Below are 22,348 nucleotides of genomic sequence, written 5' to 3'. Positions count from 1 at the left end.
TTGAGATCTGGTGACTGTGGAGGCCATTTGAGTACAGTGAACTCATTGTCATATTCAAGAAACCAGTCTGAGATGATTTGCACTTTATGACATGGTGTGTTATCCTGCTGGAAGTAGCCATCAGAAGATGGGTACACTGTGGTCATAAAGGGGTGGACATGGTCAGCAACAACACTCAGGTAGACTGTGGCCTTGACACAATGCTCAATTGGTACTAATGAGCCCAAAGTAATATCCCCTACATCATAACACCACCACCACCAGCCTGAACTGTTGAAGGCAGGGTGGATCCATGCTTTCATGTTGTTGACCTCACCAATTTTGGTGAGCCAGTGCATTTTTTAGCCTCAGTTAGCTGTTCTTAGGTGACAGGAGTGGCAATTGGTGTGTTCTTCTGCTGCTGTAGCCCATCTGCCTCAAGGTTGGATGTGTTGTGCGTTAAGAGATGCTCTACTGCATGGTTATTTGAGTTTGTGTTGCCTTTCTATTAGCTGTCTGGCCATTCTCCTCTGACCTCTGGCATCAACAAGGCATTTGTGCCCACAGAACTGCCGCTCACTTGATATTTTCTTTTTTTTCAGACCATTCTCTGTAAACCCTAGAGATGGTTGTGTTTGAAAATCCCAGTAGATCAGCAGTTTCTCAGCAAATACTCCGACCAGCTACCATGCCACGTTCAAAGTCACTTAAATCGCCTTTCTTCCTCATTCTGGTGTTCGGTTTGAACTGCAGCAGATCGTCTTGACCATGTCTACATGCCTAAATGCATTGAGTTGCTGCCATGTGATTGGCTGATTAGAAATTTGCATTAACATGCAGTTGGATTTGTGTACCTAATACTACCGGTGGCCACTTTATTGTTTTTTAAAAAAACTGGATGGAAGTGAATGAGATCGAAACTACTGACAAATTTAAGTTACAATGTCCGGTCCACTCTTACAGAAAAAAAAGGTTAACAGGTCATGGAAGTTCAGTCAGTAAAAAAAAAAAAATAGTCGGAGAAAATCATTAAAAGCCAGTTAATTTGACAATTGGGAAAAGTGCAAACTCTACAACTTAAAACTTTTCTGTTGACAAAAGAAGATATTTTGAAGAATGTATGCATTTTGAAACCTGCATTCTTCGTAGCAAATGGCATGCTTTGGAAGTGAATTGCTTTTAAGCATTAATAACTAATTTTAAAAGCCTTATATATTTTTTTTGTTTGCATGAATTGTCCCTTTAAATGTCCTTGAGCAGTCTATAATGTTTTCCTTTCAACTCATGGATGTACTTCCGGAAACCATCAGTGCGTTTACAGTATAAGCCCTTTAACCAGAGTCGAGCAGTTTTCTTCTTTCCAACAAAATCAAAACACCTTTTCTCCTGACTGAAGGAGACGGACAGATTGAGCTGGATGAGCCATGTTAAATTTAGCGCAGCGATTTGCAAACGCCAGTTTCCCTCACCGCCATCTCGACAAAACACTCCTGACGCTTAAATACCTTCTTCTCTGCGTTTAGCTCAGTGGAGATCAAGTCCATTTCCTCCGGGTCTGCTAGAGCCATCGAGGGATGAGCGCGATTTATGAACGGAAAAAGAAGCTCGGCTGTGGCGATGTACTCCTGTTTATTCAGTCTAACATCATACTGTTTCCTTCCATCAAGAATGCTGCGGTTAATATGCCATCGTTTTTTTTTCTGCCTTGATCACCAACTTTTTGCTTATCCTCCCTGGCAAGTGTGTGAATGGTGCTGTACAGATGAAGATGTGTGGCTCCCGGTGGAACTTTAGCGTGTTTGTGGGACTTTTTATCATTGTCGATTGCATGTTTTTTTTTTTTTTTTTGCTCTGCATTCTTCTTACTTTCCTGTCTCCAGACAGACACTGTTTCTCTCTCTTTCTTTCTCTCTCTTTCTCTATCTCTCTCTCTCTCTCTCTCTCTCTCTCGCTCCTTGTCTTTGTTTCTTTTTCTGTTCACTTCTCTCTTTTCACTCTCTTGTTTCTTTCCGTCTCCATGTTTTGTTTTGTTTTTTCAACATGTTTAAAGCAGTCAGCGTTAGGGTATCCAGGCATAAAGTCTCCTGCTGACCCGGGGGGATCTTTCTCTGTATCATTTCTTTGGCGTCAGTGTTCTTCACACACACACACATTCTTGTGCATGTCCTTGTAAACCAAAAGTGTAATGTATAAACTTTATACTGTAAAAACTGCAAATGATATATCTTTACCCTAGCCCTAAACTAAACCCTCACAGAAAACCTGTAAAAAATATGGTCAATATGATTTTGTGTGTGTTTTGAAATATGAGGACTTGTGTATGTGCTTGTAAACCACCTTAAAGAGCCCATATTATTAATGAAATAGGGTCATATCTTGGTTGTAAGGGCCTCCAACAACAGTCTAATATGCATGCAAGGTCAAAAAACACATTCGTGGTCTTATAATCTGCATTTACTTTTACCTAATTATCCCAGCGACTCCTGTATGAATCGTCCAGTGATTCATTTGTTCCCAAACCCCTCCTTAGCGCGGAGCTAATCTGCGCTGATTGGACCAATGACAGTCTGTTGCGATTGGTCGACTGCCTTCAGTCAGAGAGTGAAATGCCAACCAGCTAATCAGCAATATAAAAGTAATCACAGTTTATACACGCTCGATAGTGTAGGCGTGGATTTTAGCTGCCAGTCAATGTAAATACAGAGTATGGACTTGAAAATTCAGACGACTAACTATTTTATTGAGCAAAAACTCCAAAAACAGTTGAGGAGATCTCCTAGCTTCTCACTCTGCTCTTTTCACAGACACACACAAACATATTGCACACGCACACACACACACACACACACACACACACACACACACACACACACACACACACACACAAACACAAACACACACACCTCCGGACGACAGCGCGCGCACATGCACACACAGACACACACACACTACTCGTCCACGGAGCTCCGTTAACAAAGCAGCACGCGTCGCGTTTTTAACGTGACTGCACGCGATAAGAGAATATAGCCAGTTAACCTGATACAGTACACGCAGTTACAAGTAACAAATCACAACTAAATACATTTGCAAGCTAGAGTCAACGAGGCAACTTTAATCGCACGTACTTACACTTGAGAAATGGAGGAAGAAAAATCCATCCTGACGTCCATCAGTGAGTTACTCTTTACTCTTTCCAACTGCTTGGCTATAATGCTGATGTTTCATCTTTGGGTAGAGACTCAATATATCCATCTGCAGTGTGACTTCAATCGACCGGCATGTTTGTGTGTGTGTGTGTTTGTGTGTGTGTGTGTGTGTGTGTGTGTGTCTGGGTTTCTGCGTCAGAGGGCGGGGCCGCAGGTTTGAAATCTCCCGGGTTTGCGCGTACACGTGAATAACTTGGTTTCGTTCGTACGTCATGGCGAAACACCTAATGACTTGGTATCAAGGCGACTCGTTTGAAGCACTATGAGTCGACTCTTTTATAGATGAATCAACCGTTTTAAACACTGTACACTAACAGATTTAAGGCTTAGCTGGATACTTCACTTCACTTAGAGCTGTGTTACACACTACATGGAGGGGAATTTTCAAAAACCCATAATATGGGCTCTTTAATATAGTACAACTAGGTCATATTAAAGTCCTTATTCAATTTTGTGTCCTCATAAACCACATAAACAAGTAGGCTACATACAGACCGACACTTGTGCAGCTTTATGGGCACTTTTTCCATACACACACATGCTGACTTGTATTTATGCTTTAGAATGACTTTCGAAAAGCCTAATGCATTATATACTGTACAAACTGCAAATGATATGGCCTTACCCTGGCCCTGAACTAAACCCTCACAGGAAACGTGATAATCATAGTTAAGATTTTTTTTGTGTTTTTGAATTAAGAGGACTTGTGCATGTCCTTGTAAACCCTTTTAATATAGTACAACTAGGTCATATCAATGTCATTATACAATTTTGTGTCCTCGTAAACCACAAAAACAAGTAGGCTACATACAGACAGACACTTGTACAGCTAAATTTACACACACACACACACACACACACACACACACACACACACACACACACTTCTATATCTTCTTCTTTTTTGGCCTTAGTCCTGTATGGTTGCGGGGTCGGCTCTTTGGAACAAGCCATTTTAGACTTGTCCATATGATAACGACTTTTTTTACACATTCCGGCTGGCCTGTCGTCTGGGCCTGTTACCCTACACACACACACACACACACACACACACACACACACACACACACACACACACACACACACACACACACACACACACACACACACACACACACACACACACACACACACACACTTGTATATGTGCTTTAAAAAGACTTTCCAAAAGCATAATGCATTTTATACTGCACAAACTGCGTATTATATGGCCTTACCCTAGCCCTGAACTCAACCCTCACAAGAAACCTGTGGTAACCCCATTAAGTAGATTTTTTTTTTTGCATTTTTTAAAGCAATTTTTAGCATTGGTACAAATACTTTCTAAAAGCGTAATGTATTTTATACTCTAAAAACTGTATAATAATAAATGTATACTTTAATAATAATAATAATAATAATAATAATAATAATAATGATAATTAATTTATTATTATTATTATTATTATTATTATTGTATTTGACACCACACAAACCAAGTGATGACATAATAGTAATAATAATAATTATTATTATTAATATTATTATTATTATTATTAAATGATTTATTTCTTTATTTAAATAAACGGACAAAAGTTAATTTCTCCATTTAGACCTTCTGCTATCTAAACTGTAAATCCAAAATGTTTTACAGCAAATAATTAATATCTCTCACAAACTCAGTTATACACAAACCTACTAAACAAATTCATCGTCTATTTATCAATCTACTATTACACATGCAGAAATTGTAAAGATGTAAATTGATCGTGGCATTTTAGGGTAAAATAAACAGTTGAACAGTTGTTTGTTTACACTTGTGATATGAGTGAGTCTGAACAGGCTGTTTAAGGTAATTCAGTTTCAAGAGACCCAAAAGTGCCTGTGGTGGAAGAAACATCCATATATTTGTTTTTGTTGCTCGAAGTGTGTTTCTGCTGCAGATGAAGAGCGGGGGGAGGTATGTGTGTGTGTGTGTGTGTGTGTTTAGGTCTGACCGATGACATCATCTTTAGTCATACAGCTTTTGACCGAAATTGAGCTTTTCTTCTCTATTTTCTTTCTAAACATCATATCTAAATTTGACCGTCCATTAGCACATTAACATAGCAAGGATGCCTGATACCATCACGTAGACACTTTCACATCAGATGACCCATTGAATCTTTGGAGCCAATTTAAAAAAAAATTAAGGGAAGAGTGGGCATTGCGGACACAAAGAGGCTGAGAAAATGGACTTAAAGTGTTGGTTTACACTGAGGTGCATCTCAGATTTCAGGCTGTAAAGTTGCGACGACAGCAGCTGCCGGCGTTATACACTGACCCACATTTCAAAGGCACCGTTCCAGACTTTACATATCAAAACAGTGTTATTTAAGCAAACCCAGATATTCTGTGCTGGAGGGAGGAGAGGAGATGTTGGCAAAAGCAGTGAAAGCTACTTTTAGTTTGTGTGATCTTTCGGCTAGATTTGATAGAGGCTTCTGTTGAGAAACATTTAGTATAGAATGGATTTCTGTGTGTGTGTGTGTGTGTGTGTGTGTGTGTGTGTGTGTGTGTGTGTGTGTGTGTGTGTGTGTGTGTGTGTGTGTGTGTGTGTGTGTGTGTGTGTGTGTGTGTGTGTGTGTGTGTGTGTGTGTGTGTGTGTGTGTGTGTATTATGGCACATTAGGATCACAAAGTGAAATGAACATATACACTACCTGAAAAAAGTCTTATCGTCAATCCCTGTTGTAAGAGCAACAAATAATAACTTGACTTCTAGTTGATCATTTGGAAAAGTGGCAGAAGGTAAATTTCCTTCTGATGAATCATCTGTCAAACTACTTTCCAAACACTGCAGAAGACCTATTTTAACCAAAATGGACCCAAGATAGAGAAATCAGTCAAGTTCGGTAAAGAAAAAATCATGGTTTGGGGTAACATTCAGTATGGGGGCGTGCGAGAGATCTGCAGAGTGGATGGTAACATTAACAGCCTGAGGTATCAAGAAATTTGTGCTGCCTATTACATTACAAAACACAGGAGAGGGCAAATTCTTCAGCAGGATAGCGCTCCTTCTCATACTTCAGCCTCCACATCAAAGTTCCGGAAAGCGAAGAAGGTCAAGGTGCTCCAGGATTGGCCAGCCCAGTCACCAGAAATGAACATTATTGAGCATGTTTGGGGTGAGATGGAGGAACTGAAGATGAATTCAAAGAATCTTGATAGGAGTCCTGCAAGAACGCTTTCTTTGCCATTCCAGATGACTTGGATGTATGGATGCAGTCCTCCAAGTTAATGGGAGTCAGACACAATAATAACTCTTTTTCCACTGCAGCATGACTTTTATTCTATACTGGACATTATTTCTGTTAAGTGACAATACTTTTCATAAGCAAAGTCAAACCTTACTGTCCTAATTAAAAAATTCAAAATCAAGGCATGATTATGTTTTATTTTGGTAAAATAAGCGTAATCAAAGACTATAGAATACACAAGACTTGTCACTCATATACTTTTAAATAGGGAAAAGTGTACTTGTCAATATGACGAATGAAGCACCGCCTTCTAGTACTAGAAATTAAACTAAATAGACAGTTGCTGTTTAATTTTATTGGCTATTTGAATTATGTAATGTAATCGTAAGCTTGGCAAGTCATTTTGGAGAATTTGATGTTTTACCCATTCAAACAGAATGCCTGAGCATAATGACTTCAAACCACACTGAACTGAGCTAAACTGAATGGAACTTAAACACTAAAAACTAAACTACCCTGATCCAGTTACTATGACCATTTATGTGAAGCTGCTTTGACACAGTCTACATTGTAAAAGCGCTATACAAATAAAGCTGAATTGAATTGAATTCCCGAGAGGTGTTTCAAAGATGGCCACGGAGTGAAATGACTTGCCTTAAAAGGGACTTTAGTGTAATCTAGAGGCCTTTACCTTCCATATAAGCCACTTCTGATACCAAATGATCAACCAGAAGTCAAGTTATTATTTGTTTCTAAAACTCAGATAGGCGACAAGACTTTTGTCAGGTAGTGTGCATTAAGTAAATAAATTAACCAATACAACCTTATTTTAGTGTTACCATATTTTATATATTGTTTTGTTTTAATAAAAAAAATGTAAACAGGAAAAAATATATATTCTTCCAGTCCCTAAACTTTTGTTCAAAATTATATTTTATTTATATTTTATTTAATATATTTATATTATATTATATTTTCTCCACTTGTCAATTCAATCCACTTAAAGCAGTGTTTCTCAACCACGTTCCTGGAGGACCACCAGCTCTGCACAGTTTTCAGGTCTCCTTAACTAAACACACTTTATTTAGATCCTAGGTTCATTAGCAGAGACTGATAGACCTGTAATGGGTGTGACAGAAAAAGGAGACTTCCAAAACATGCAGTGTTGGTGGTCCTCCAGGAACATGGTTGAGAAACACTGACTTAAAGGCTCTAAATGGCAAACAACTGACCTTCAATTAGGTCAAGTTCATTTTTTTTTCCCTATTGAATGAACTGCGTCAGAAACCTACAAAGAACAAATGCATTCCTCCACCTTTTGGGTTGCCATAGCGATGATCTGTGTGTGTATGTGTGTTTGTGAGTGTATGTGTGGGAGTGTTGTCAGCCACTCTTACACTTGCTCTGCATGCAGCGCTAATATGTTGTCTCTTCTGATTGGCTGCCACGGCTGCTGTGGTTTTTATTAATGGCACAAGGCAGTCGGCAGGCAGAAAATAGGTTGGGCTGTTTAGCACTAGTGTCACATACACACATGCAGAAATTATATATGAGCGTATGTGCAAATTAGCTTTGACTTGTGTCACAAAGTGCATTGATTGTACAGTGAACAAGGTTATTTATTACAATACCGTTTCTTTGAAAGATAAGTATGCATACAAATGTTAATATAAGTATTAAGAAGTTAATATATTATGTATTTGCATATTAAAGTACTCACTTTATTAAAATGGTATCGTCTTTAAACAGTGGAGATTTGTGAGATGTATTAAATGTATTTATACATTTATGTAGCAGGAGATTTTAATATAAATTTAATTGACATTTTTTCATCACTCTAACAATTTAATATGTAGCAATAATAATAATAATAATAATAATAATAATAATAATAATAATAATAATATCATATTTATTAATAATAAAAACAAACAATAAATTATTTTAAATTATTTAAATAATAATAATAATAACAGCAACAACAATTAATAAAGTAATAACAAATATTTGATAATAATAATACTAATAATAGTAATAATAATAATAAGATAATATTTATTAATCATAACAACGAACAATAATTTATTTTTAATTATTTTAAAAATAATAATTACTACTACTACTACTTCTAATAATAATAACAACAACAATGATTAATAAAATAATAAAAAATATAATAATAATAATAATAATAATAATATTAATAATAGTAATAATAGTAATAATAATAATACATTTGTAACACTTTAAAGTACGATTCCATTAGTTAATATTAGTTAATATATTTAATATACAAATAATGAACAATAAATTAGTTGAGGTATTTATTCATCTTTGTTAATGAAAATAAAGCCTTTAATTGTTTAATTTCTTTAAAGCCGTAATTTAACTAATTTTAACAAGCGTAATTTTTATATTAATAATGAATAAATGCTGCATAATTATTGTTCATTCTTAGTGAATTTTAGTAAACGCATTAACTAACATTGATTAATACAACATTATTGTTAACCAATTAATATATAAGCACAGTAGCATATTTAAAGCTGCTGTATAGGCTATTTCTGTCCGTTCGCGCCCCGTCCCTTTGTGCCCCCTGGCGGCTTATTCACAAACTGCAGTCATTCACTAAAAACAGAGTGGCAGCAATTTAGAACGGCGGCGGTATAAGCTCTGGCGGTAATGGTCACATTGAACTCTCACCTACTGAATATATACCGTTGAAGTCAGAATTATTAGCCCCCTTTTGATTTTATTCTTATTTTTTAAATATTTCCTAAATGTTTTTTAACAGAGCAAGGACATTTTTTACAGTATGTCTAATAGTATTTTTTTCCTCTGTAGAAAGTCTTATTTGTTTTATTTCGGCTAGAATAAAAGCAGTTTTGATTTTTAAAAAAAATTATAATAATAATAATTTTTGGGACAAAATTATTAGCCCCTTTAAGCTATTTTTTTTTCAATAGTCTACAGAACAAACCATCCTTATACAATAACTTGCCTAATTACCCTAACCTGCCTAGTTCACCTTATTAACCTAGTTAAGCCTTTAAATGTCACTTTAAGCTGTATAAAAGTGTCCTGAAAAATATCAAGTCAAATATTATGTACTGTCATCATGGCAAAGATAAAATAAATCAGTTATTAGAAATGAGTTATTAAAACTATTATGATTAGAAATGTGCTGAAACAATCTTCCCTCCATTAAACAGAAATTGGGGAAAAAAAAATAAACAGGGGTGATAATAATTCAGGGGGGCTAATAATTCTGACTTCAACTGTATATATATATATACAGACACACACACACACACACACACACACACACACACACACACACACACACACACACACACACACACACACACACACACACACACACACACACACACTAAGTACTTAAACATAAGTACTTTAACGTCTTGCATTGTGACCAAACTGATGAAGTGTGTTTTGCAAGTAGATTATGTGTTTTGTGTGTACAGATTTAGAAACTATTCATATTTCCATTCCTCTATCGTTTTTTTTCTCCCTTTTGAGAGCATTAAGAAACAATCCAGCTTGTGGTTTTTAAAGTCTTCTCGGTGAGCTTCAGCAGCCATTACTTCATGACCGCAGTGGCCGAGCTTGTAAAGCAGATTCATGCTGTTTCCATTATTGCCAATAAGCGACACGTTCAACCTTTAAAAAGGAAAACACGAGGATTCGCAGAAGCACTGAAATGAAACACTTGAGCCACTCGACTGATTGAAGCTCTAATGGAGCGGAAGTCCAAAATCTATTGAGTGTAATTAAGACCCAAATCAGCTTATTTAATGCTAGATTTTGTAACTTGGTATTATGTGTTATGATTTTAAAAATATAATCTCTTTTAAAGTGGAGAGTTTGAGGTTTGGACTGTATCCTACTTCTAATGTAATTTATGAACCCCAAAGTGGAATATTTCAGCATGGCCGTGTTCTCTCAAATCATCATAACAAGCTTTGTTTATGACTAGCCAGAACTTTCCATCAGCAAGGTACACTTTGTCCCTTTACTTTCTCTTAGTGAGACTTTAATCACACTCAAGATATCATTTTTTGTAGTTAAAACAAATCTGATCTTTTAGAACCTGCATGAAATGCTAATTTACAACGTTTATTTTGCTAGCGCACATTGCTAGTCTTAAAGGTGCAATAGTTGATTGTCTCCAGAAACTAATTGTATTGTGCTTGTTAAAAGTCTCTTCATATATTTCTTCATAAACTTCATACATCAAAATATTTTGTGAAAGGTGGAGGAACAAGGGGTGGCATGGTGGCTTAGTGGTTAGCACTGACGCTTCGCAGTAAGAAGGTCACTGGTTCAAGTCCCGGCTGGGCCAGTTAGCATTTCTGTATGGAGTTTGCATGTTCTCCCCGTGTTGGCGTGGGTTCCCTCCATGTGCTCCAGTTTCCCCCGCAGTCCAAAGACATGCGCTATAGGTAAATTGGGTTAGCTAAATTGTCTATAGTGATGGGTTGCAGCTGGAAGGGCATCCAATGCATAAAACATATGCTGGATAAGTTGGTGGTTCATTCCGTTGTGGCGACCCCAGATTAATAAAGGGACTAAGCTGGAAGAAAATGAAAGAATGAATGAATTAAGAAAATATTTTACATTTATTTATTTTTAAAATTTTTCTAAATATTTATTTTCTTTTTTTTTTATTTGTTTTATTGTTATTTTTTTCCTTTTTTTTTTTTTTTTAACTCCGGCAGATAAATGTGAGGGATTGCCCTGCCAATATTTCTTCATGTTATGGAAAATTAAATTGAGTGTGGTTATTTTAAAGGTATCGCTGGAAGGTATAAATTTGTGACGCTGTTAATAGTTTGTGTTGTGTTGTTTATTCAGACCGCTGACTCATGAGGAAATCTCCCAGAGAAGAGAACTGGCCCGACAGCGGCACGCAGAGAAACAAGCAGCCAATCAGAGTGCAGAGAGCCTCGCGTCTGGTGATGCAGGAGGAGATTCAATCCCAGCCCCAGCCGCAGCAGGTGTCACAGGCAAGAATAAGACCTTTTTAATGATCAGTGTGTGAAATTGAGTGAGGAAAATCGCTGTGGTTGAGTTTATGTTTTTAACTAATGCCTAGTTCAGACTGTGTGATTTTAGCCCTGATTTTGGCTCGCCGACAGGTTTTGAGAAATCGCAGACAAATGCCTGAAATCACAGGCAAATCGCTGCTCGTGCACGTGAGTGACAATCACACAGTATGAACTTTCAAAGACGCGATCGTAGAGAATCGCCGATGCCTGCGAGATATTTGGCGTGCTAAATATCTGGAGCTGTTGGCGATTCAAATCATACCGTGTGAATTGAGTTTTGACTGTAAATAACATCAGCGATCGTCTACAGCCAATGAGAGAGCAGCTTTCACTTGTGTGTGCGTGTGTGTATACCTGCTGCAGGCCAGCGGGAGGCTTGGGAAGAAGTTAAAAGCGCTCTTTTTCGGTTTATTTGGACCCACGAAATGGAGGAAAAACTAGTGGAGGTTTGACAGGACTCAGGAGCAACCGTGTCTGTTTGACGTTTCATACAGAAAGAAATTAGTTTATTATCAATGTTGAGGAGAAATGGCTAATTCCCTTTAAACCCAGGTGAGCAAATATGTACATTTTCTACCTCATTAAAGGCTTCTTTCTCATTATGTAGTTAATAACAAAAGATATACTACGTGTTTTTGGCTGTGAGACGTAGTTTGGACGAAGTTGTCGGCGATTCTTCCTATAGTAAAATCATGCAATGTGAATGTCCCTGTCGCCGATTCATCTTGCAGTGTAAACAAAGCAGCGACGAAACGCTAACCCAGATAGTCAAGCAGTGTGAAAATATCTGTGACACGACTACTTTGAAAATCGTGCAGTCTGAACTCGGCATAAAGCAACCTGATAGTGTATGTCTGTTTCATACTTCAGCTGCACCTGCAGTCGCATGAACCAGAAAGTTGCTGAAGCTGAGGTCAAAATCGTGTACTTTCATATTATATAGTGTGCTAAAAACAGTATGGAGCGGAGTAGTGTGTCCAAATTCATGAATATCGATAAACAGTATATGAGAAGTGCCCGGATGACCTACTACTTCTGGCGAGATTCTGAAGTGCGAATCAATCCATGCCACACTATCCTATGATGCACCGCGAGAGAATCGATGAATAGGAGTAAAGAGACGCAACTGACACAAGTAGGTCATGTGATGATGACAAAAGTGGCAGATGTAGTACGTCCAGGTTTCATATATACTAATCGCATTCATGATGTATAGAACGTTTTTTGTAATGGTTGAGTAGTAAATGCAGTACCTACTGAGTAATAGGCGGTTTTGCACACAGGCAGAGTCATTTATTTCAGTATGTTTATGTACCTCCAACTGAAACGGAATATTAAGTAGGGGGCGGGGCTTACTTTTTGTAAATAATTCCCTCATAGCAAACTAACTGTTATAGGGGCCAGACTAAGAATATTGTGACTAAACCGTCAAACTGACATAATCAGAGAAGGACTGCCAGTCCAAACACAGAGGCAAACTGTCAGAATTTGAATAAAGATTACTAAAGCAACCTTTTTTTTTCCAGTAGTATAACTTGCGCAGATGAATTGTTCACCTAAAGAATAACAATGTTAGCTAGTAAAATAGACATTGTACATTTTGATTTCACGCTGACTTAAAAAGCTTTACTTACTTTGAAATAGGGCTGCATGATATATTGAAATTATAGCAATATTATTATTGGGGTAGTGTTAGACCGGGCTTGGCGAAAAATCAATTTTATTGATTAACTCGGGTGTGAAGTTCTCATCAATTTGTTTGAATGATAATTGGTTTTTAATCTAACATGTGACACTCCTATGTGTGCTCTCATAGTTCCGCCCACATTGTCATAGAAACACACAAACAACATGCAGCAAGCAGAGGAAGAACTCGGAAATGTTGTGCTCTTTGAAATGAAATAAAAAAACAAGGCAAGGCAAACTTTATTTATAGTGCACAATTTTACACAATCTTAGTTGATCCAAAGTGCTTTACAATAAAATAAAATGATAAAAAAAATAGTATTTATAAATGTAAGAAAAGGATATATATATATATATATATATATATATATATATATATATATATATATATATATATATATATATATATATATATATATATATATATATAAATATAAATACATATATATATATAAATATATATATATATATATATATATATATATATATATATATACATATATATATACATATATATATATATATATATATATATATATATATATATATATATATATATATATATATATATATATACATATATATATATATATATATATATATATATATATATATATATATATATATATATATATATATATACATACATATATATATATATATATACATAGAGGGAGATTGTTCCAGGGCCGCAACACAGAAAGCTCGATCACCTTTTGATTTGCAGCAAAACTGAGGGATAGACACAAGAAACTGATCATGGTACCCTAATGGTCTACAAGCTGTATATAGCCTAATAACTTCACTGACTTAGGCTAGGCAGAATTGTGCAATGCTTTTTAAGTGAAAAGAAGGATTTTAAAATCAACTTTGAATTTTATAGGAAGCCAGTCCAATGAGGCAAGGCAACAACACGGACGCACAAACACGCCCGCCAAAACACAGCATAATTCAGAGCTCACATTTGAAACGCATATGAAGGAAACAGTTACCGATCTAATGTTGGCATCCAACATTGCTGTTTGCTGACCTCCCCGTAAAGGCGTTCATATATTGTAAATTGATTTATTTTTTTGTGAAAAAATCTGGGATTTTTTTAAAAAGGCCATATCGCCCAGCCCTAGTGTCAGATATGCAGGCTGTAAGTTTAATTAGTTATACGCAGCATTTGCTATTTATTTACTTCACTTTGAAACTTCACTTTTATTACACTTTTATTACTTGTGCTATGTGTTAACATTATATATTTGTATTAATAATTTTTTTATAAATACTAATACTCACAATATAATATATAGCATATTTAAGAAACTCATTATGAATAAATATATTTAGGAATATAACATATTTTTTTTATAATTAACTAATAATAATTTAACCATTATAAATTATAATATGTTGAATATATTTTATTATGTTATTATTATTATTAAAATAGTCTTATAGATCTAATTTTACTATGAAATGAATGTATTATTAGTTGCTCTATTATATTTTTTAAAATGTCAGTGTTATTGCAATATACTTATTATTCTGCTTAAAGTTTTAATATTAAAACGGTGGCGCAGTGGGTAGCACAATCGCCTCACAGCAAGAAGGTCACTGGTTTGAGCCCCCGTTGGGTCAGTTGGCATTTCTGGGTAGAGTTTGCATGTTCTCCCTGTGTTGGCATGTGTTTCCTTCGGGTGCTCCGGTTTCCCCCACAGTCCAAAGACATGCGCTCTAGGTGAATTGAATAAGCTAAACTGGCCGTAGTGTGTGTAAATGTAAGAGTGTATGGGTGTTTCTCAGAGTTGGGTTGCGGCTGAAAGGGCATCCCCTGTGTAAAACATATGCTGGATATTTGGCGGTTCATTCTGCTGTGGTAACCCCTGATTAATAAAGGGACGTAGCTGAAAAGAAAATGAATAAATGTATAATAATAATAATAATACATTAATAAACATTAATAAAATATATAAAGTATGTATATAAAGTATGTATGTACATGTTTTATTAAATAAATGTATTATTGAACAATAAAAAAAATGTAAAACTGTTAACTAAACATCTAAATATAATGTAATAATTATAATAATGTAATACATAAATTCCGTTTAATAAGTTAACGATCTATTTTATAGTTTCTGAAATAATATGTTTATATTTTTGCATGTGTTTCTAAATATATATTTATATTTTATTTTAGTACTGTATACATAACTGCATTTTGTGTACTTGTGTGTTGCAGATGCTCTGTGTGCGCAGACCGAGGCTCTTTCTGTCAAAACTACAGTTGAGGAGGAAAACAAAGAGCATTTTGTGGCGTTTGCCCGAGTTTACAGCGGCGTGGTCCGAAAAGGCCAGAAAGTGTTTGTGCTCGGACCAAAATACGACCCATCGCTGGCGCTCAGAGCCGTGAGTCTGTCTTCATAATCCATCAATTAATGTTATTCATAATGTAATCATCACACAATTAATAATCCTTAACCCAGCTGAACTTGAGCTGGGGTAAATGAACTGCCTCGTTCGGGTTCGTTTCCAATTAATTTCCCCATGTTTGAAGCTGTCTGGATCTAATTATTACATTATTACCCAGAAACTATTAACAGACTCGTACAATTGAGGCATTCATTGAAGACTCTGAGACGAATTTGCATAAAACTTCAGCCTCATCGGTCATTAACAACGATTTCCAATTAAGAGAGGTAGCATTCACTTAAACAGAAGGAGATCTGGCTGCAATGCACTGTTTCAACATGCGTATTCATCTAATGTTGCTGCACTATTGGGAAAAAAATTATATATATATATATATATATATATATATATATATATATATAGTGCATCCAGAGAGTATCCATATCGCTTCACTTTCCACATTTTTATGTTACAGCCTTATTCCAAAATGTATTTAATTCATTTATTTTCTCTAAATTCTACACACAATAGCCCATAATGAAAATGTGAAAAAAAAAGATTTTTTTGAAATTGTTGCAAATTTATAAAAAAAAATAAAAAAAAACTGAAAATCACATGTACATCAGTATTGACAGTCTTAGCCGTGAAGCTCTAAATTGAGCTCAGGTACATTCTGTTTCCACTGATCATTCTTGAGATGTTTCAGCAGCTTAATTGGAGTTCACCTGTGGTCAATTCAGCTGATTGGACATGATTTGAAAAGGCATACACCTGTCTATATAAGGTCCCAGGATTGACAGAGCATGTCAAAGCACAACTCAAGCATGAAGACATCCGAGACAGGATTGTCTCGAGGCACAAGGCTAGGGAAGGTTACAGAAAAATTTCTGTTGCTCTGAAAGTTCCAGTGAGCACAGTGGCCTCCATCATCCGTAAGTGGAAGAGGTTTGGAACCACTAGGACTCTTCCTAGTGCTGGCCGGCCATCTAAGCTGAGTGATCAGGGGAGAAGGGCCTTAGTCAGGGAGGTGATCAATAACAAGATGGTCACTCTGTCTAAGTTCCAGCATTCTTCTATGGAGGGAGGAGAACCTTACAGGAGGACAACCATCTGTGCAGCAATCCACCAATCAAGCCTGTATGGAAGAGTGGCCAGACTGAAGCCACAAAAGGCATCTGAAGGACTTTCAGACCATAAGAAACACAATTCTCTGGTCTGATGAGACTAAAATTGAACTGTTTGGAGTGAATGCCAGGTGTTACGTTTGGAGAAAACCAAGCACAGCTCATCCCCAGGCTAATAGCATCCCTACAGTAAGGCATGGTGGTGGCAGCATCATGCTGTGGGGATGTTTTTCAGCAGCAGGAACTGGAAGACTAGTCAGGATAGAGGGAAAGATGAATGCAGCGATGTACAGAGACATCCTGAATGAAAACCTGCTTTAGAGATTTCTCTTGACCTCAGACTGGGGCGACGGTTCATCTTCCAGCAGGACAATGACCCAAAGCACACCGTTAAAATATCAATGGAGTGGCTTCACAACTTGGTTGAATTTCCTTGGTTGGCCCAGCTAGAGCCCAGACCTAAATCCTGTTAAACATCTCCGGAGAGATCTGAAAATGGCTGTACTCTGTCACTTCCCATCCAACCTAATAGAGCTTGAGAGGTACTGCAAAAAGGAATGAGCAAAAATTGCCAAAGACAGGTGTGCCAAGCTTGTGGCATCATGTTCAAAAAGACTTGAGGCTGTAATTGCTGCCAAAGGTGCATCAAGAAAGTATTGAGCAAAGGCTGGCAATACGTATGTACATGTGATTTTTTTCAGGTTTTTTGTTTTCAATAAATCTGCAACAATTTCAAAAACTCTTTTTTTCACATTGCCATTATGGGGTATTGTGTGTAGAATTTTAAGGAAATAAATGAATTTTATCCATTTTTGTAATAAGGCTGTAACAATAACAAATAAAAAATATGGATTTATATATATATATATATATATATATATATATATATATATATATATATATATATATATATATATATATATACATATATACATATATATATATATATATATATATATATATATATATATATATATATATACATACATATATATATATATATATATATATATATATACATATATACATATATATATATATATATATATATATATATATATATATATATATATATATATATATATATATATATATATATACATACGTGTGTGTGTGTGTGTGTGTGTGTGTGTGAGTGTGTGTATATATGTATGTATGTATGTATGTCACACGAGTATACAGCCATATCGCACTGTTACTAATGTGATATTGCATTTATACAACAGTTCAACTGCATAATCGTGTATATAAAAAAAGAAAATCACACACAAAGTCTCAGAACATGAACCTCTTTCTTCCGCCGTTCATGCACATCTGGAGTTTATGTCTGAACACTAGTTGGCTCACTACAGAACAGAACAATTTTGCATTTATGAAGAAATAACTTAATAATGGATGTGAAATGTAAAATTGCCACTTGTGTGACTTTGGTAAATCAAATATAATAGTTTGAATACTAATTGCCAGACATTTTTCAGTACTGTAAAACACAAGCCTACACAAAAAAACGTAGAAATGGTATCACTATTTTGGGGAAAACTTCATAGCAAGGTTGACATTTGCATGGAATTTCTCAAATACTGTCATTCACCATGACTTAAAATGCTGACGTGGTGTTTTTGTTGATCATCTTCTCCTTCAGTTGCCTGAGGGTTGTTCAGTATCTGATGTTTTACCCAGCATCCCGCACATGTCCTACTGTACGGTGGACAGTCTCTACCTGCTGATGGGTCGTGAGCTGGAGGAGCTGGATGAAGTTCCCTCGGGAAATGTGCTCGGTAGGACACCGGTTTTGTTTTCAGCTTTTGGTTCATAGCACCGCATCAGGTTGCTCTGTTGATGCCTTCAAGACTTCACACAACAGTCATAGTTGCTTTGGTCTGCACAAGATGGAGATATGTGTTCTTTAGATCAGATTAGAAAATACAGCAGGGTTTGTGAACTTTGCTTATTGCTCGGCTTTGCTTGATTCTGATTTGGCAGTCACAAGATTTCAAGGTATGTTTTTCCAAGATAACAACTGCTAAATAACACAGGCTTTGAATTGTCTTAATCAGGGACACAATTTGAGTTTAGATTGCAGTTTGTCACTTCCGCCTTAATGTACCAACCATTTTTTATCTACTAACTAATAGATATTCTCACTAGATGCGGATGAAGCGTCAAGCTTGAGTAATTTACATGTTAAGTCAAAGCAAAGACGCGAATAGACATCCTGCTGTGCAATTCACGTGAATGAGGTGGCCCAAATGATGCAATTCGCGAAGATGAGGTGGCTCAAATTACGCGATTCGCTCGAGTTAAAAAATCTGAACTTTAGCAGACATTTGTGTCCTGTTAACCAATCAGGAGCTTGCTCTAGTATGGCCGTGATTTTGATGTAGGTCCTGTTGTTGGTGTCTCAAAGAGAAAGTCTGCTGCTGACATGGAACAACAGCTCATCAAACTGGACTCGGCTCATTCAGAAGCACCGCTGAAACCCTCTATAATCCAGGTATAGTTTCTGGAGGAGTTAATAAACGCACAGAGCTGGGTGCACCTCAGAAAGGATCTAGTGGACTCCGACACAGCGCCGAACAAATCTATGCTGTTTTTTAGACTTCCTAAAGCATATTAAGCAAAGCTAATCTCTCAATATAATCCATGTTAGCCATTTAGCAATGAAACTGGAGTCACCAGGCAGACAAATGCCCTGCCCATGATGCAAATCTGTGTCTATTGTGAAGTGAATTTGACACACGAATTAAGCAAATTTAATGCTCAAATGAAGGGAGTAAACTCAGAATGTTGGTGTGAACTCCCATTAAAGCTAACAGACTGAAACTAACATCTAGAAAACTTTGAGGATGCTTTCACATCTGTGGTTTAGTTCATTTGGTCTGGAAAATACTGTTTTATTGCATTGCAAATGGCGAAGGCGCATTGCACGTCACTTCAGAAGGAGGTGGGAATTAATTTAGCTAAACTGCGACATGGTCATCTCCCAGAAATATTACCAAGAATCCATCAGCTAATGTTTTTCCCTCTCTCTCTTTGTTTAAAATTGTTGGTTAAGCGCTGTCGACAAATAATTTTCCTCCACATCCCATAGTTTATTTCCTTCGTTGTTTCCTTACTTCCGTCCTTATTTGCTTACTTACTTCCTTAGTTTGTTCAGTTCTTCTTTGAATCCTTGCTTCATTCATTTGGTCCTTCCTTCATTCTTCCCTTCATTAGTTTGTTTGTTCGTCTGTCAGATTTTTGTTTGTTCATTCGTTCCTTCTTTCTTTCCTTCATTCCTTCCTTTCTTCCTTTCTTACTTGCTTACTTACTAACTTCCTTAGTTTGTTCAGTCCTTCCTTGGATCCTTGCTTCATTCATTTGGTCCTTCCTTGATTCCTTCCTTTATTAGTTTGTTTGTTCGTTCATATTTAGTTTTTTGCTTCTTTTGGTTGTTTGTTCTATCGTTTGTTTGTTCATTTCTTCGTTCCTTCATTCCTCCCTTCATTAGATTGTTCGTTCATTCATATTTAGTTTTTTCCTTCATTAGATCTTTTGTTTGTTAAGTCCCTCCCTCCTTCCTTCCTTCCTTTGTTCCATCATTAGGTCATTCCTTCCTTCCTTCCTTCCTTTGTTCCTTCATTAGGTCATTCCTTCCTTCCCTACTTCCTTCCTTCCTTCCTTACTTAGTTTGTTCAGTCCTTCCTTGGATCCTTGCTTCATTCATTTGGTCCTTCCTTGATTCCTTCCTTTATTAGTTTGTTTGTTCGTTCATATTTAGTTTTTTTGCTTCTTTTGGTTGTTTGTTCTATCGTTTGTTTGTTCATTTCTTCGTTCCTTCATTCCTCTCTTCATTAGATTGTTCGTTCATTCATATTTAGTTTTTTCCTTCATTAGATCTTTTGTTTGTTAAGTCCCTCCCTCCTTCCTTCCTTCCTTTGTTCCATCATTAGGTCATTCCTTCCTTCCTTCCTTCCTTCCTTTGTTCCTTCATTAGGTCATTCCTTCCTTCCTTCCCTACTTCCTTCCTTCCTTCCTTACTTACTTAGTTTGTTCAGTCCTTCCTTGAATCCTTCCTTCATTTATTTGGTCCAATCCTTCATTCCTCTCTTCGTTAGTTAGTTTATTTGTTTATATATTTTACTCCTTCATTAGGTCCTTCCTTCCTTCCTTCCTTACCTACTTAGCTTGTTCAGTCCTTCCTTGAATCCTCCCTAATTCATTTGGTACTTCTTTCATTGGTTCGGTCATTCCTTCGTTTGGTTCTTCTTTCCATTCCTTGTTCAGCCCTTCCTTCATTTGGCCCTTCCTTCCATTCTTTATTTGTTCCGTTTGATTATTGTTTAAGACTGTTAAATGATTTCAGTCACCATACAGTCAACATCCTTCATTTTTTTCATTAGTGACATGCAGCCTATAAAAAGTCTCTGGGTCATTGTGTGTCAAGATTTTGTACATATTCTTGGACATTTCTATTGCTGCATTTCTAAAGCATCCATGTCTTGGGGTTGATCAGCATGATGCGATTACTTTCTATGTGTGCTTTGATTGGACAGGAATCGCAGGACTGATTTTTCTACTTTAGCCAATCACCATAGACAAAAAAAGAAATAAAGTAGTGACTGCAGGTTGAAGAAAAATGGTGGAGTAAAAGTACCGATACAGCACTAAAAATGTACTCAAGGGAAAGTAAAAGTACACTTTTTATAAGTACTTAGGAAACTACAACTCCTTAGAAAAACCACTCGATTACTGCAATTTGAGTATTTGTAATTTGTTACTTTACATCGCTGGACAGATGTGCACCCTTAATTTCATGAGACCTATTGAACAATCGATTGCAGCCTTTCATCATTAAAAAAATAATAATAAAAAACATACATTTTGCTAAAAGTCCCTCATGAAATTTTATTTTGGTCAAGAAGCTGCCTGTGTAGACGCTTAAACGGTAAACACAGCCTAAATCAGGCATCATAAACAACCAGCTTTTATTTATTTATTTCACTAAAAAAAGAAAACAGTTTTTGGGGGAAATGCTTTTGACATATATGACTTTGTTGCCCTGGTAACATGGCTTGAATTAGGATGTTTTGGCAGATATTTTTCATCATCTCTGTTTTGTCTGTGTTTACAGTCACAAATGTTTCAACACCAAATATGCATCAAAGTAGGACTAAAAATAACCCCAAGGCTTCTGCTCAAAATACTGAAGTTCAAACTGACTTGGTTCAACAATTCCTGATTCCCCCCTCTCTTTCCGTTCATTTGCCTTCAGCCTCAATAAACACAAGTGATCACACACGACTGCGGCTGCTGAACTTTTCACTCGTGCTGCTTCTGTCATGTAGTCTGACGAACATAATAAATAAAACATGCTTTATTAAAGCCATGCTCTTGAAGGATGCTGATTCGTATACAGTTGAAGTCAGAATTATTAGCCCCCCTGTTTACTTTTTCCCCCAATTTTTGTTTAATGAAAAGTAGATTTTTTTTTCAACACATTTCTAAACGTAATAGTTTTAATAGCTCATTTCTAATAACTGATTTATTTTATCTTTGCCATGATGACAGTAAATAATACTTGGCTAGATATTTTTCAAGATACTAGTATTCAGCTTAAAGTGACATTTAAAAGCTTAACTTGTATAAGTAGGTGGGTTAGGGTAAGTAAGCAAATTATTGTATGAT

General features: G+C 36.2%; 1 protein-coding gene across 6 annotated transcripts in view; it reads left to right on the top strand.

Moving 5' to 3' along the window:
* The window catches only part of efl1 (elongation factor like GTPase 1), a 227,601-nt gene that overhangs the window by 50,412 nt on the left and 154,841 nt on the right, over nucleotides 1-22,348 (top strand). For 4 of the 6 annotated variants that reach the window (XM_692092.10, XM_068222543.2, XM_073908093.1 and 1 more), the window contains exons 13-15: nucleotides 11,278-11,429; nucleotides 15,388-15,554; nucleotides 18,324-18,459. In XM_692092.10, coding sequence (XP_697184.6) covers nucleotides 11,278-11,429; nucleotides 15,388-15,554; nucleotides 18,324-18,459 — 455 coding nt within the window. Of the gene's footprint in view, nucleotides 1-11,277; nucleotides 11,430-15,387; nucleotides 15,555-18,323; nucleotides 20,267-20,613; nucleotides 21,513-22,348 lie in introns of those variants that run through there. The other 2 variants (XR_012383161.1, XR_012383162.1) reach the window with 1 other exon arrangement.

This window comes from Danio rerio, chromosome 7 (assembly GCF_049306965.1).
Source record: "Danio rerio strain Tuebingen ecotype United States chromosome 7, GRCz12tu, whole genome shotgun sequence".
Taxonomy (NCBI): domain Eukaryota; kingdom Metazoa; phylum Chordata; class Actinopteri; order Cypriniformes; family Danionidae; genus Danio; species Danio rerio.
This window is presented reverse-complemented; position numbering and strand designations above follow the sequence as displayed.